The following is a 13,682-nucleotide window of genomic DNA, read 5'->3' as shown; positions in this document are numbered from 1 at the left end:
AACTATATATGGACACGAGCATATACATATATATATATATATATATAAGATCTACGGTACTCGTGTCAATAAAGTGGTAAAAGCACCGTGAATTAAATTAAACAATAATAAAAAATATCAACTCATCAGCTATCAGGAGTGTAGTGAGTAGTGAGTAGTGAGTAGTGAGTAGTGAGTAGTGAGTAGTGACCATTCCTTTTTCGGTGGTACTGGAACTTTTCAATTGATGAGAGAGAGACTTGTGGAATGTTTTCTGCGAATTGATATTAATTAAAATCTCAAATAACGTGCTGACCAAAATAGAAATATAAAGAATAGCATTGTAGAGTTAATTTTGATCAACAAAATATTTTATTTAAGGAACTAACAATGTCATAACAAAAAGGGTACATGCTTTGGGAAGAAAGAGAGTAGAAACAATAGGCTACATAACTCATCCTCCTCTTCTGCAACTTTCAAACAGATATATTGACAGATGTATATCAGAGATGCCAGAAACTTCTCAAGACTGCTTCAGGCATTTTATTCTGATTGTTATATCTAGGCATTTGATGTGACCAACTGTTTCATTTTAGCAATATCAGAGATGCCAAAAACTTTCAAGACCAGCTGTTTCATCTTAGGCTATTTCTTTTTTTTTTTTTTTTTGTCTGTGTCTGTTGAAAGTATAATTTAAAAACAAAACAAAAAATGTTCTTTCTGAAAACTAAATTCATATTATTTATCAAAAAGGAAAGAGGGTATGAAATTTTTTTTGAGGTAATATTTAGCGGATAATTTTTAATTTAACTTCATATACACGTTCAATTGGTATATCTAATAATTAAAGATATCAGTAGTCACTAGTCAGCATGTTTAATTAATGCAGTATATATTAAATTTGTATAGCAATAAAGAATAGAAATTAAACATCACGCATCTCGCAAAAGTTAAGCGATAAGCATAAGACCGCCTAAACGTGGTCTTAACTATCTTTTTCATTATAGAAAATTGTTTTAATTAGTAGTATTATTAGTTTTTGTTATCATCATGATGTACATTTTTATTAGTGCAACCGCGTAGTCTTTTTCTATAGTTATTAATTACTAGTATATGACATTTGTGTAAATTCAGATTAATCATCACGTGCTTGTTTTTCAGCATCGCTCTTACACTATTTAATTAATTATTTAAAATTCAAATAAAGTCATTTTGCTTAACTATTTATAATTCTTAGGGTTATAATAAAAATTAAAATAAAGTCGTTTTGTTTAAATATTAGTGTTCGTATCCTTTCAGCTCACATGCATCTCACTATCCCCTCTCTATAATTTCTCGCATTTGAAAAATCTATTAGTTACGCCTCTTCAGGATTTGCAGGGCTAACTCGAACATCACATTAACACCACACATTAAGTGGGTATGCTTGATTAAGAAACCTGAGACGTAACTACAATGAATTTGTAATATATATATATATATATACACTACTAATACACACATATATATTTGTTGGAAAATTCTATAATCAAGACACAAAATCAACAAAAGTTTCACTTTTATATAACCGGAGTAGATCCATGTCAGATTAGAGTATAATCTTGTATGTTAATCATCAAGTGAGTGTGGGTTACCATATAGGTTACTACTACGGAAAAAAAAAATGACTCGGTTTTTTCTTAGTTAACGGCTGTTCTTGAGTGTCAAGAAACTACATACTTAGACATGGAACTTCTTCTTTAACAAACAAACAAAAGAAAAACTATTTGTATCATCATTGTATGGTACAGGACTACAGGTTAATGATGCATTTTTCTGTTAAATAAAATCACTATACAGAAAGATCACATACACGACTTATCTTACCAGTCTAATCCTTCCTGTTAAGACTGAATAGACAGACATACACCACGTTAACCAAACTTTGGCAAAAATAAGGGATACTTTGATATTATTTAAATTAGATTTTAACCCGTGGTACACCACAGACAATATTTTTACAACAAAAAAATTAAATTTTAAAAAATTGTATTTGTTTGTTAATTTTGTTTCTTTTGTTTAGTATTTAAGATTGTATAATTGTATTTTAATTGTTAATTATAAAATTTGATCAGTTGTATATCGTAGACATGCGACAATTGTTTAGTTTTATTTATACTAATGTTACATTTGTACGGTATCAAATTTCTTATGGTTATAAAAAAAAAAAATTTACTGCTTTTTAGATTTAACCCGTAAAATGATTATTCTTACATTATTATATTTTTAAACATTTAGTATTTTTAAATTTAATCTGTAAGTTTAAAGTTATTTAGATTTAACCCGTGAAAAATTATATCTATAAAATTTATTTTGCAGTATACCGCATATTAATTTATATTATAAATACTCCAATTTATTAGATTTAACCCGTGAAATAATTATTTTTGTATTTTTTATCAGCATATTAATAACCATTAAAGTTTTAATTGTTCATATGAAACAATATAGTTATTACTGAATATTAGAGTTTTTAAAAGAAGAAAATATTGTATAGATATTTTTGGCATATGTTATTAAGTGTAATAAATTTCTTAATATAGAAATTGTTTTAGGAAATTGTAAACCAAATTTGTAGAGACATTTTAGGAATCTAATTGATTCTGTTTGTATGTGCAATTTTTTAAGAATTAATTTTGTAAATAAGTATAACTTAAAGGACACCAAATGTATTTCAATTTATATAAACACCACGGGATAATTATTTAGTTTTATTTATTATAATTTGAGAAATCTGATCAACCCCTAAGTACCTCAAATCAAGCAATGTAGATGACTAAATCTATATTTTACAATCAAAATATGTAAAACAAAAATTTCTATAGAAAGTCTATACAAACAAAATCTCTAAAGATAGTTTTGGTGATTTTATGGAATTAAAACTTTAATGGGTAGAGCTGTTTTTGGAAAAATCGGAATGTATAGATATTGTTAAGATTTTATGGCAATAAATGTAACAAATGTTGGTCGATTTAAAAATTTTAGTATTTGAGTTTTTATGTAATGTTATTTATAAAATTTTTTTAGGGGTTAATGTTATAAATATAAAAAAATAATTAAATAAAACTTAAAGAGTATAACACAAAATGTATTTCAAAAATGTTAATATAGATAGTTATTTTAGTTGAAAAGTTCAATGTTTTTTATGTTTCTTAAAGAAATAAAAGCATTTCTTTATCAACCGAGAAGCAAATAGAAATTATATAAATGGTGATCATAATATGGTACTAGATTCAAAACACATTCTTTTCTTACTAGTGTGGACATACCATACATATCATTTAATATTTGGTGGAGAGAGTTACCAACTATGGGAAACAAAATTGTTTCATCTACGTCGTGTGTGCTACACATGCCACGAATGGAACTATGTAAATTATTACTCATGCAGATTAATTTTACTGGTGAAATGCAAGGCTGATTAAATGGGTGCTTTTACTTTTGGGACTTGGACCATAGATAGCTAAAGGAAAGGTGGTTTGATTGGAATCACCCACTCACACAATCGTTTTCCTCTTGTTTTTCTTTTGGACATACACAACGTTTTCCTTTTTATCATCATATTTAATCTTTTTTTTTTTTGAATTTCTATTTTTCAACTTTTGCAACTTCCAGTAATCAATCATTCTCAAATATAACATTCGTATTTGGAAAATAAAATTAATATACTTTATTTTGAATTAAAATTTCGTTTGAGTATATAAGTATAATTGTTTGTATGAAAAATATTTAATTTATTCCTATTTTAAATTTAATATTAGATAATCTAGAATAAATATGATATAATTAATAAAATTACATAAGATATATCAAAACGACATATTTTATTATCAAAATGAAGGGAACATTTCTTATCTCAAAGTATAACAATGTCTTTGACAAAAGAAGAAATAGTATGTTTGTTGCTTAATATTAGGTTGTCATTTTCGTCTTCAACTGCAACTTGAAAATACTGTGGCATGATTGGGACAAATAAAACGTGAACGAAATGGACGGATGAGGGGCCGCCTAATTTGATGTTTACCTTAGCATATGTTAGTTTAGAATACGAGAGCCACACAGACAAATTATCATGCATGCATAGTCTCATAAGACCTTTTTCCTAAGACTTGCATTGTATCATTTTGCATGGCTTTAATTGCTGCATGAATCGGAATTAGTTAAAAAGAAAACTATAGAAAAACATTAATTGGTCTCTGCCCAAACAAAAGATGAATTTTAGTAGATGACGTTAGAGGAAACGTCTTCTTTTATGTGGAGCTAGCTAGGTACCAGAGTTCATTGACGTTAGGATTATATTCAGATAAATACAGAAGATTGCAAAAAAAAAAAAAAATTGGAATAACAAAAGACTGATAGGATGAAGGGATGAATGATAGTGGACATGTTGACAAAGAAATATTTAAGGATGTGATAGTGGACCTTAGAATAATAGACGCCTAGAACAAAAGCAGTAAGTAGCAAATTTTTGGTGGAGAAACAGAAAAAATGTATATAGGAAATTTTTTCTGATAAGAAAGATAAAGTGAAAGAAACGGAGAGCGACAACAGTGACATGTTCATTGACACTCTCATAAGAGAGGTTATTATGTGGTTCTCTGACTCTCGTATATTGCTAATTTCAAATAAATTATATGTTTTAAGTCAACATTATATTCTAGTACCTTATCGACTTATGGTATAGTAAGTTAAGAAAAATCCAATTCGAAGGACTATGATCTCTTCAGTTTATTGATGATGTTATGATATATGCTTTCTCTAAGTTTTTTCCAACATCAAATATCCCATATATAGCATTCTGATTTGAAAAAAGATAATGAAAAAAGAGTTTTTAATAAAAAATTAGTAGTGCTGGGTAAAATTAACTTTAAGTAAGTTAGTTACTTGTATCATCAAAGTGTTTATTTCTTATGAATACTTTATGTTAAATATTTACTTGTGATTATAGTTTAGTTTATAAAGATTTCCTATTTTGGTTAGAATTATTGTTTTAAAAAAAAAGGTTTTAAGCTTTTCTTTCTTCAGTGTTAAAACTCTATACATGTTTCGAGAATTGTTTAGTTATTAATTACATATATATATATATATATATAATTGTTATCATCATCATCAAAATCTTCACAGTTCTCCAGTTTTTCTTAATTTTCAAAATGATCGCTACATCATGATCATATGATCATAATGTTAAAAAATATTAATTCACTAACAAATTTTGTTTACGTTTGAGAACGATTTATTTCGTACAGCTTGAAAATGGTTCTATTTGGATATATTTCAAATAAATGTAATGTAGTGGTAGATTCTTTTCTTTTTCTAATAAGCGTGATCGATTTCAAGAATATGTATGAACCTCGATACGACACACACCGTACCTTAGCCCTTAGGACTTTAAAAAAAAACGAAACAACGTTTGGATTGGAATAAGCATATATGTCTCGTCGCCCCTTCGGTGACTTATTACCGTTTTCTTCCTAGCTCTCATTATTACAATAAAATTCCAATAATTGGATTATACTATTCGATTGCATAACTTCTTTTTTTGAAACAGAATTCGTATGCAGCGATCGGTCGACAGTAATTCCATTTATTAGAATAATAGTGTAGACAATATGTATTTTTATGATTCCCTCTATCGTGGACCCAATTCTCTCTTAACTTAAAAATATTAGGTTTTGGCTGTTAATATATGTTTATTAAACGTTACACTATGTCGGTGTGATGGCTACGGGGTTTGTGCTAATTTAAATAATTAATACTGCTTTTTGTTAAAGTAGAATAATAATTCAGTTTTTTTTAATGGTTTTGTTGTTTTAAACAATTGACTAACATGTGACATAATAGTTTATTTTACTGTTATCGATGCCATTACATTCGTGAGATCAAAACTCGCATGTATATTTTAAGTTGTAAACCCCGAAAAAGAAAGAATGTTTACAGTTTACCACTACTCTGTAATTTTAACAATAATTTATTTTTAGAATTTTCACAATTTAGTTAAATACTTAATTAGTGTCTTTACTGCCAATTTTATATACCAACATCATTCTCTGATATCAATCTACAGTCTTCACCCTTTTTTCTTTTATGTAATTATATAATATGGTGACTAATTAAATATAATGACTAATGACACAAGCATGTCTTCTAAATGCTGTCATCTATGCTTTACTAATTATATAAAAGTTGATTGGGTGATGATAGAAAATTAAAGGCAAACTTATTTAAATGTTTTGCTAATCGCACCCATATGTGTGAGTTTATTATATTAAGCGACTTGTGTGCAACGCACAAAAAAATCAACAACAAAACAAACAACGAAGGTTTGCCAAAAAAAAAAAAAAAACAAACAACGAAGAATCTCCGAAAAAAGCTTTACCACATATTGAGACCATTAGATCAAATAGGCCTATATATTTTATGGGCCTAAGCCAGACTCCCTTTCACTGATTATCATCTTCTGTTCACGGCCCATTTCAGTATCTGAAAAATCAAATGTTTTGCTAATCGCACCCATATGTGTGGTATACATTTTATACATTCGTTTACGGCCTTGCGGGTTATCCTGTTTTAGGGAAAATTATGAAAATTCTGTTACTTGGAACATCTATGAATTAAACTATATATGTGCCTCAGCCTAACAACGAAATAAAGACTATTTAAAATATACTCCTAATTTCATGAATAGCTTACGCAGTAACAAAATTAGCAGAATTATCAGTTTTGAAAATTCCCATACTTTGATGCGTGCATCTCGTATTTAAAAAGAACAATATAATGATGGGCAAGTAATTGTCTTTTTTGAATGTGGAAACTAAACAAACCGGTAAGAAATAAAGTGGCGAGTAATTTACAACGAATAAGACACGTGGGCTTTACCAAAAAAAACGAATACGACACGTGGGAATACGTATCCATGTGAAATCCGTAATTACTGAGGTGAGATTTCTAATTCATCTGAATTTTATACTAATCCGAAATTAGCAAAACACAAAATTTAATTCGAGTTTCTTTGGGGTTTGGGAATCTAATTGTAAAAGGTAACTAAGGTTATCAACTTTTACTTTGTTTTTATCCAAAACTTCAATATGGGCATATTTTATTTTAACGTCTTCTTCTTTTAATAATTCTACATTGACCAATGGGGATGTTTATTATAATCAGTAATATAGCTGTTTTTTTATGTTTTGGTATTTTACTAATTATATATTTTTAAAATGAAATGTTTTTTTTTCGTAAGCCATTGGTAGTATATTACACGTGTCCTAGTCAGTTTGGGTATAACTACAAATTTTCTCTTCAAAACTAAATTATTTTGTAAAATATAATTTGGATAACGAATAAAATCTGCAGAAGTCTTTTTTTTTTCGGTTAAAGTTTGTAGAAGTCTTTAATTCATATTGTAAGATTTTATAAATTAAAACATGCAGAAATCATTTTTCCCTTATGGTTAAAGATTGTGGGAGTCGTCTTTCACTCATATTGTAATTTTAAACTTCTCGTATGTCTTATACATCATTTTAAAATTAAATATCTTATACAAAAAAGGTGCACGAAACTAAAGTATAATTTCATACATCATTCGTAACAACTTTATAACGGAATAAAGATTTTTCGTGGAACAAAGGTGTTAAGAAAAAGGGAGGAAAAAAACTATTGCGCATTGTGTTAGAATATTGTTATAAGAAAATTGATTAAGTTCTTAACTGATCATTTGTTCAATACAGCATGTAATTTTTTATTTATAAAAAAACATGAAATTATTTCCAAATCGAAAACTCTATAAAAGACTAAATTTTAACTAAAAGTTCAATATATGATAATATATTACACCTACTAAAAAAATTTATAAACTAATAAAAGTTTTCTTGTTGGTTGTATTTATTTCATATATATTCATAACTGAAATGATGATTTGTTGGTCTTACGGCAATCCACTTTTAGTAGATATTTTTTTCTTTTGACATTCAAGTAGATGTTCGTTTATGCACTTATATCGTAACAAAATAGTACTGTAACGAGAGACGACCACCAGGGGGTTATTTTCCTAAAATCTCCCGACTCTATTGTCATAAATGGTTTGAGAAAATGTGAAATATTAGAACATGTGTATTTCAAATCACCCGCAGCTGATTCGCAAGTATGGGGTTTTCACAAAAATAATCCACCACAATTGCTTAATAAATTCGATTAATTGCTTCTTTTTATCCTCATTTAACTTTTCCTTGAACATATAATCTAAAGCACCAATAGTGGCAGTAGTGATATATAAATCTATACAAACTTAGCACACCACGCTAAAAAGGATAAAACTTTGCAAAGGTTTTTGTACTTGTGACCTAACTTAATGGATTCTTTTTCAGGCTTCAGTAGTTCCAGAAAGGTTCAAGATTAAGGGGACCGGCAGAGGAAGATGGAACTTCTTGATGATCAAATCGTTTCCTCCCAAATTCAAAAACCGATGAATGATCGGTATTAGAAGCTCCTGTTTCCCGCGAATTAATGTTCAATGTTTTGAAGCTCATCCTTTTGTTATTCTCGATCATTGCTTGTAAAACTGACTGTTCTTGCGTAAGAACCGGATTGGAACTCTGTAGGTTCTCCGAAACGTTGAGAGATTGATGTGGTTGGTAGAGTGGAATCATCTGTAGAAAATCTGGTTGCATCGAGGAGCTAAGGGAAGAGTTGCTGAAGGAATTGAGTAATGTGGTTCCTCTGGTTTCAGCTTGGTTGGAGAAGCAGGGCACGTAAACTGGCTCGGTCTTGGTTTTGTCATTGTATGTCGAAGAGTCGGTCAAAGGTGGTAAGCTGGACCCGGTTCCGTAAGAACCGATTCGGATCAAAGTCGAAATAGGGATCTTCTTGCCTCCAGCAGTTTTATGAAAGACCCTGCATATCACCCACTCATTCTGCCAAATGGAACCAAACCACAAAAACAGAGTATAAGACAGAGTTGTAAAACAGAGCAAGAAACAGAGCAAAGCTAGGATTTTTTTTTTTCAATTTATTACCTTAGCGGTTTTAGGCAAGTTGTGAGCAGAGAGTTTCCCATCTAGCCGATACTCATGCATCACCCAATTTGTTTTGAGGCCTTTAGGAGCTCTTCCTCTGTAGAAAACAAGTGTTTTCTTCATACCAACAAGCGATTTGCCTCGGTAGATCTCCTTATCCTTCCCTGTCGCTTTCCAATAACCGGCTTGGGTTGCTCGGTTAGTCCTCAAACCAGTCGGATACTTTCTATCCCTCACACAGAAAAAGTACCATTCTTTCTCACCCATTTTTGCTTTATCTGTTAACAAAAATAAATAAAACACCAAAAACAAGTCCAAACTCATTAGGACTCTAAGAACAATGATAAAAATAAACTTGTTTGTATGTCAGAAAGAAAACTTGGGTTTTGTTTGAACATACAAGGCAACTCCCAAGGCTCAGCTTTGTTCAAATCCACCTCACCAATAGCTTTAGCCGAGAAAGCCATGTCAAGAACCTTGTTGTGTAGATAGTGGGTTATGAGTTCTTCGTCTGTTGGATGAAACCTGAAACCAGGAGGCAAATCCATCTGCTCATCATCTTCCTTGTGAAACCCACCGAAAGCTTCCATCTTTTTTGAAAACCTTAAACCCTACAGAAGAAAAAAAAAAAACTGATCCCGGAACAAAATCAAACCTTAATTTAATCGTTTTCTTCTCAAACGGTTTTCTTTGAATAGATCGAGAAAGATTTGATCTTGAATGTTTTCAGGAGATGGGTTCAGAGAATATATATAGATATATGGTAGAGAGAGAGAGAGAAAGAGAGTAAAGGTGAAAGAGAAGTTAGGGAGAGAGAGAGATTAAGGAGACGCAGAGGAACTATTAAGGAACGGAACCAAAATGGAACTAGAAAGGTGGAATTCTTTTGACGAAAATGATCGTTTTTACATTATATAATTTTTTTTTAATGTATTAAAAATACATGTATAAAAGTATATTGTTCATATTTTGTGAGAGGAGAAAAGATACGTAGTGTGTAACGCAACTTGGCTAGGTTGTTTTGCACTTTCCCCTTTTTTAAAAGAGAAAAACCTTTTTCTGCTCTTTAAAAATAAATTATAATTAAAAATATATATAACTGCAGAAATATATTCGGAAAAAATATAAATAGACTTGCCTTAATTTTTGTTCTTTGAATCTAACGCGGTGAATAGTTATTACTTATATATTAACGTTATGATATAAATTCAATGTGTAATATTTTAGTATGATTTGAGCGAGTTATTATTAAAAACCGTCTTCCGTATTAATCTATTCTTTACAATTTTGTGCATGTCATTACAAGTAATAAAATGCTGAAATTCTGATGGTTCTACTTCTACACAATATACTTTAATACTATCAATAATAATACTAAGTAATTTTATTTTTGTCAACTTATAATACTATTAATTACTATTGAATACAACTCAGATCCCTGTTCCCAAAATAGTTTGACAAATGGTGTTTCTGCAGTTACTCTTATTTTTTTTTATAACTCAACATAAATCTTAAGACATATAGAGGGGTCTAAGACTAATCCTATGGGTAGGATCTCCCAAGCTTTCAAATGGGTCGTAAGCAATGGATCCATACCCATGTGATCAAAAGAGATAAAACTAGCAATTATGTGCTTCGGAGAATCGATTTCTGGCCTAGACCAACGCGACGACTCTTCCGACCAAACTAGAACCACTAGCCCACCACCTCGTGATAATTTGTTCTTTTATTGCGTTTCCTTATTGGTCAAAAATGTGTTATGTTACTGTTAGAAAAGTGTACGATATTTTTAGCATCGGATATAATCATATACTAATAGATAGAAGTCTCGACCCCGTGAGATCTTATAAACATTTCAATTGTTAATTCTAAAATTAAAGTTTAATTAACATTCTGTTTCTTAATATTGAGATTTTTAAAAATTTAAAGATCCTTAAAGTATTTCGTTGGTTAGGTAACATTTTTTTGTGATGATATCATTATACTTCTTCAAAAGTAAATAACCCGAAAAAAATATAGTAGTAGTATAAATCTACCAATAATACTCATCCTAGTAACAAAAAAGTGAAAAGAAAAGGAAGAACTCTTAAATAATCCATCCATTAATGGCATCTACAAACTGTGATTTTTTTTTTATCAATGATTAAACTCCATCTGCATGTTTATGAGATTACTTTATAATTATATATACTCATAGCTACGTTAAAGCTATATTGGTATCTCTATGATTTACCTATATCTTGTGTATAATTACAATACATATAGACATAGCTACACTAAAAGTGGCCATATTGGTGGTATGTATGGTTTTCCTATCCAAGCAAATGACATAATGCATAAGGTATCAAGGTGAAGCAGTGCTTCCACTAAACACTAAATTTCTTTTAATTTCAAATATAAATTCCAAAGGTACTAGTTCTATACTTACTGACCTAGTATATACCCTCAATGAAAGAATATCTTTGTTTAATTAAACCAGATATTAGGTGACAAATGAGAATTCAGTTTCGGCGAAAATACAAACAGTTATCCCATTTATCTATCTCGACCTAGCTAGTAAAAATGGGGAAAATATTCTATTAGGAACATCTTTCAAAGTTATTTTACTATAAAATAATTTACCCCGTTAAGGTAAGTACCTATCGTAATAGATTTCCTTTCTTTCTAAATTAGTGATATTCCCTATGATCTTAAAGAAAAACTCTTATATTAATCTTCTTCCAATTTTCAAAGCCAGCAGTAATGACAAATTTTGTTTGTCAAGATAGGGGATCAGATAACGAATAAACTAATATAAAAATCGTGGGGGTGAGCAAAGAACTGATCCAATAAGATTTGGTCGTCTAATAAATTAAAATTCTAATTATAGAAAATGTTGCAAATTAGGTTAGTAGGAAAGCGACTAATATTCCTATTTAAGGAAATAGTTCTAATAAGACAAGACCACGTGTCAGGCTGTTTCTCGAGCAATCCCAAAATCTTACGGTCATTAGCATAGTCAACTTGTCCACATCTGCCACGTCATGCCGAGTTTAGGTGCCAGCTATTAGCCAATTATAAGTAAACACGTCTTGGTTGAAAGCTAACTACGTATTTTATCAGTGGAGCAATAGTTGACCTTGTTGGCTAAGTACTGTTCTCGAGTTAAGTGGCGGTGCCTTAGTGGCTATTAGCCTATTAGGGTCAATTAAAAACCTAATCTTTTTTTTTAGGTGCATTTTCTTCTAACGCACAGAAAATAAAATAAATGTGGCCGTACAAGACGACAAAAAATTTGGCCGTAATACGTGAAATATGAAGAACGAGTGGGAAATTGCGGGAAAAAATCTAACTAAACGAAGTACGATTAGACAAATTCCTCTATGCACCTTGTACGTTGTTATTAAAACCATTCATTCGTTTCGTTCTTCTTAAGCAAGATTTTTTTATGTGCTTCAAAGAAAAAAAATCGTAATTAGTTCTTTTTGTTCAGAAGCAGATTGTATATAGATTTTTTTTTGTAATGTTTATAAAATATCTTTTTCTTATCAAGCGATATATATTAATATATGTTGGTTGGGAGAAATTAAACGTTTTGTTTTACAACATCGAATTTGAATAATATGTGATATATATATATATATATATAAGTTTGAGAAGATGATCCATTTGTTAAAATATGTTATGTCCCCGGTCCGGAAAATGTTTGTCTGTGATTATGCTGGTTAAGAAAGAGAAAAGAACATTGTTCCTAATGTGTATGTGTGTAATCATATCTTTCTTAAACTATATCTAGTAGACCTTTAAAATTTAATATAAATAAATTAACTTATGTTGGAGGATTTAACGTTTGACAAAAAAAAATGTTGGAGGATATAACCGAATCATGGGTTCTGAATTATGACTGGCCTTAACACACGAAGTTGTACATAGTTCACTTTTTAAAACAATGGATCTTGTAACCTTTTGTCACAACATGATAATTTAATGCAAAAACTCATGACAAGAAAAATAAACAACGGGATATCACATGCACACATTGCAATATGTAGTAAACAATAAGAATTATTTAAAAACCCCATGTTATTTAATTTTTTGTAGTATAATTACAAAAAAAACTCCACTATGTATATTGATTTTGCCAAAAAATGAAAAATCACATAGAATGTGGAACAAAGCCGGTCCATGTGAGATTATTGGTGTAAAACGAAAAAAAAGAAGAAGAGAGAAATATGTATGTATGGATGAACCTAATTAACCACTTAAGAAAACCTAATTCAAGTTGTAACACTTTTCTATTGTTTACTGGCCTAATTAGGCAATAACTGGACCTCACATGTACACTTTACTCAATTGAGAAACACAAACACACACACAAAATATATTGAGTTTTATATTTTTGTGTTTCAGAAATTTTATAATGGTATATTCACGAATTAAATCTCTAATGGGGGAAAAAAAAAACTGAGAAAAACTGAGATTACGAAGAAATTTAGATTTAATAATACAGATATTGTAATAAACAAACAAATGGGGATGTAGCTCAGATGGTAGAGCGCTCGCTTAGCATGCGAGAGGTACGGGGATCGATACCCCGCATCTCCATTTTTGTACATCTTTTTTCATTTTTTCAAAGTATGATTGGATTCCTTAAGGACGAAAGATGCTCTTAATACG

The 13,682-nt window shown here is 30.0% G+C and overlaps 1 protein-coding gene and 1 non-coding gene across 3 annotated transcripts; one reads left to right on the top strand and one right to left on the bottom strand.

Moving 5' to 3' along the window:
- Nucleotides 1-8,188: 8,188 nt before the first annotated feature.
- On the bottom strand, nucleotides 8,189-9,868 carry LOC104734791 (NAC domain-containing protein 79-like). 2 transcript variants are annotated; one of them, XM_087481245.1, is made up of 4 exons: nucleotides 9,682-9,868; nucleotides 9,427-9,551; nucleotides 9,027-9,304; nucleotides 8,189-8,924 (listed from the first exon to the last, which is right to left on the bottom strand). In XM_087481245.1, exons 2-4 carry the CDS (start codon nucleotides 9,491-9,493, stop codon nucleotides 8,382-8,384), a joined length of 888 nt encoding a protein of 295 aa, XP_087337371.1. In that variant the 5' UTR covers nucleotides 9,494-9,551; nucleotides 9,682-9,868; the 3' UTR covers nucleotides 8,189-8,381. The 2 variants fall into 2 exon arrangements, with proteins under 2 accessions (XP_087337371.1, XP_010452735.1); XM_010454433.3 differs by having other exon boundaries at nucleotides 9,427-9,768.
- A 3,669-nt stretch (nucleotides 9,869-13,537) lies between these two features.
- On the top strand, nucleotides 13,538-13,610 carry TRNAA-AGC (transfer RNA alanine (anticodon AGC)). The gene has a single exon. It is a non-coding gene; the product is annotated as a tRNA-Ala (tRNA).
- Nucleotides 13,611-13,682: the final 72 nt, after the last annotated feature.

This window comes from Camelina sativa, chromosome 13 (assembly GCF_030686135.1).
Source record: "Camelina sativa cultivar CO46 ecotype springtype chromosome 13, ASM3068613v1".
NCBI lineage: Eukaryota > Viridiplantae > Streptophyta > Magnoliopsida > Brassicales > Brassicaceae > Camelina > Camelina sativa.
Note: the sequence above shows the minus strand (reverse complement) of the source record. Positions and strands in the feature narration are given on the sequence as shown.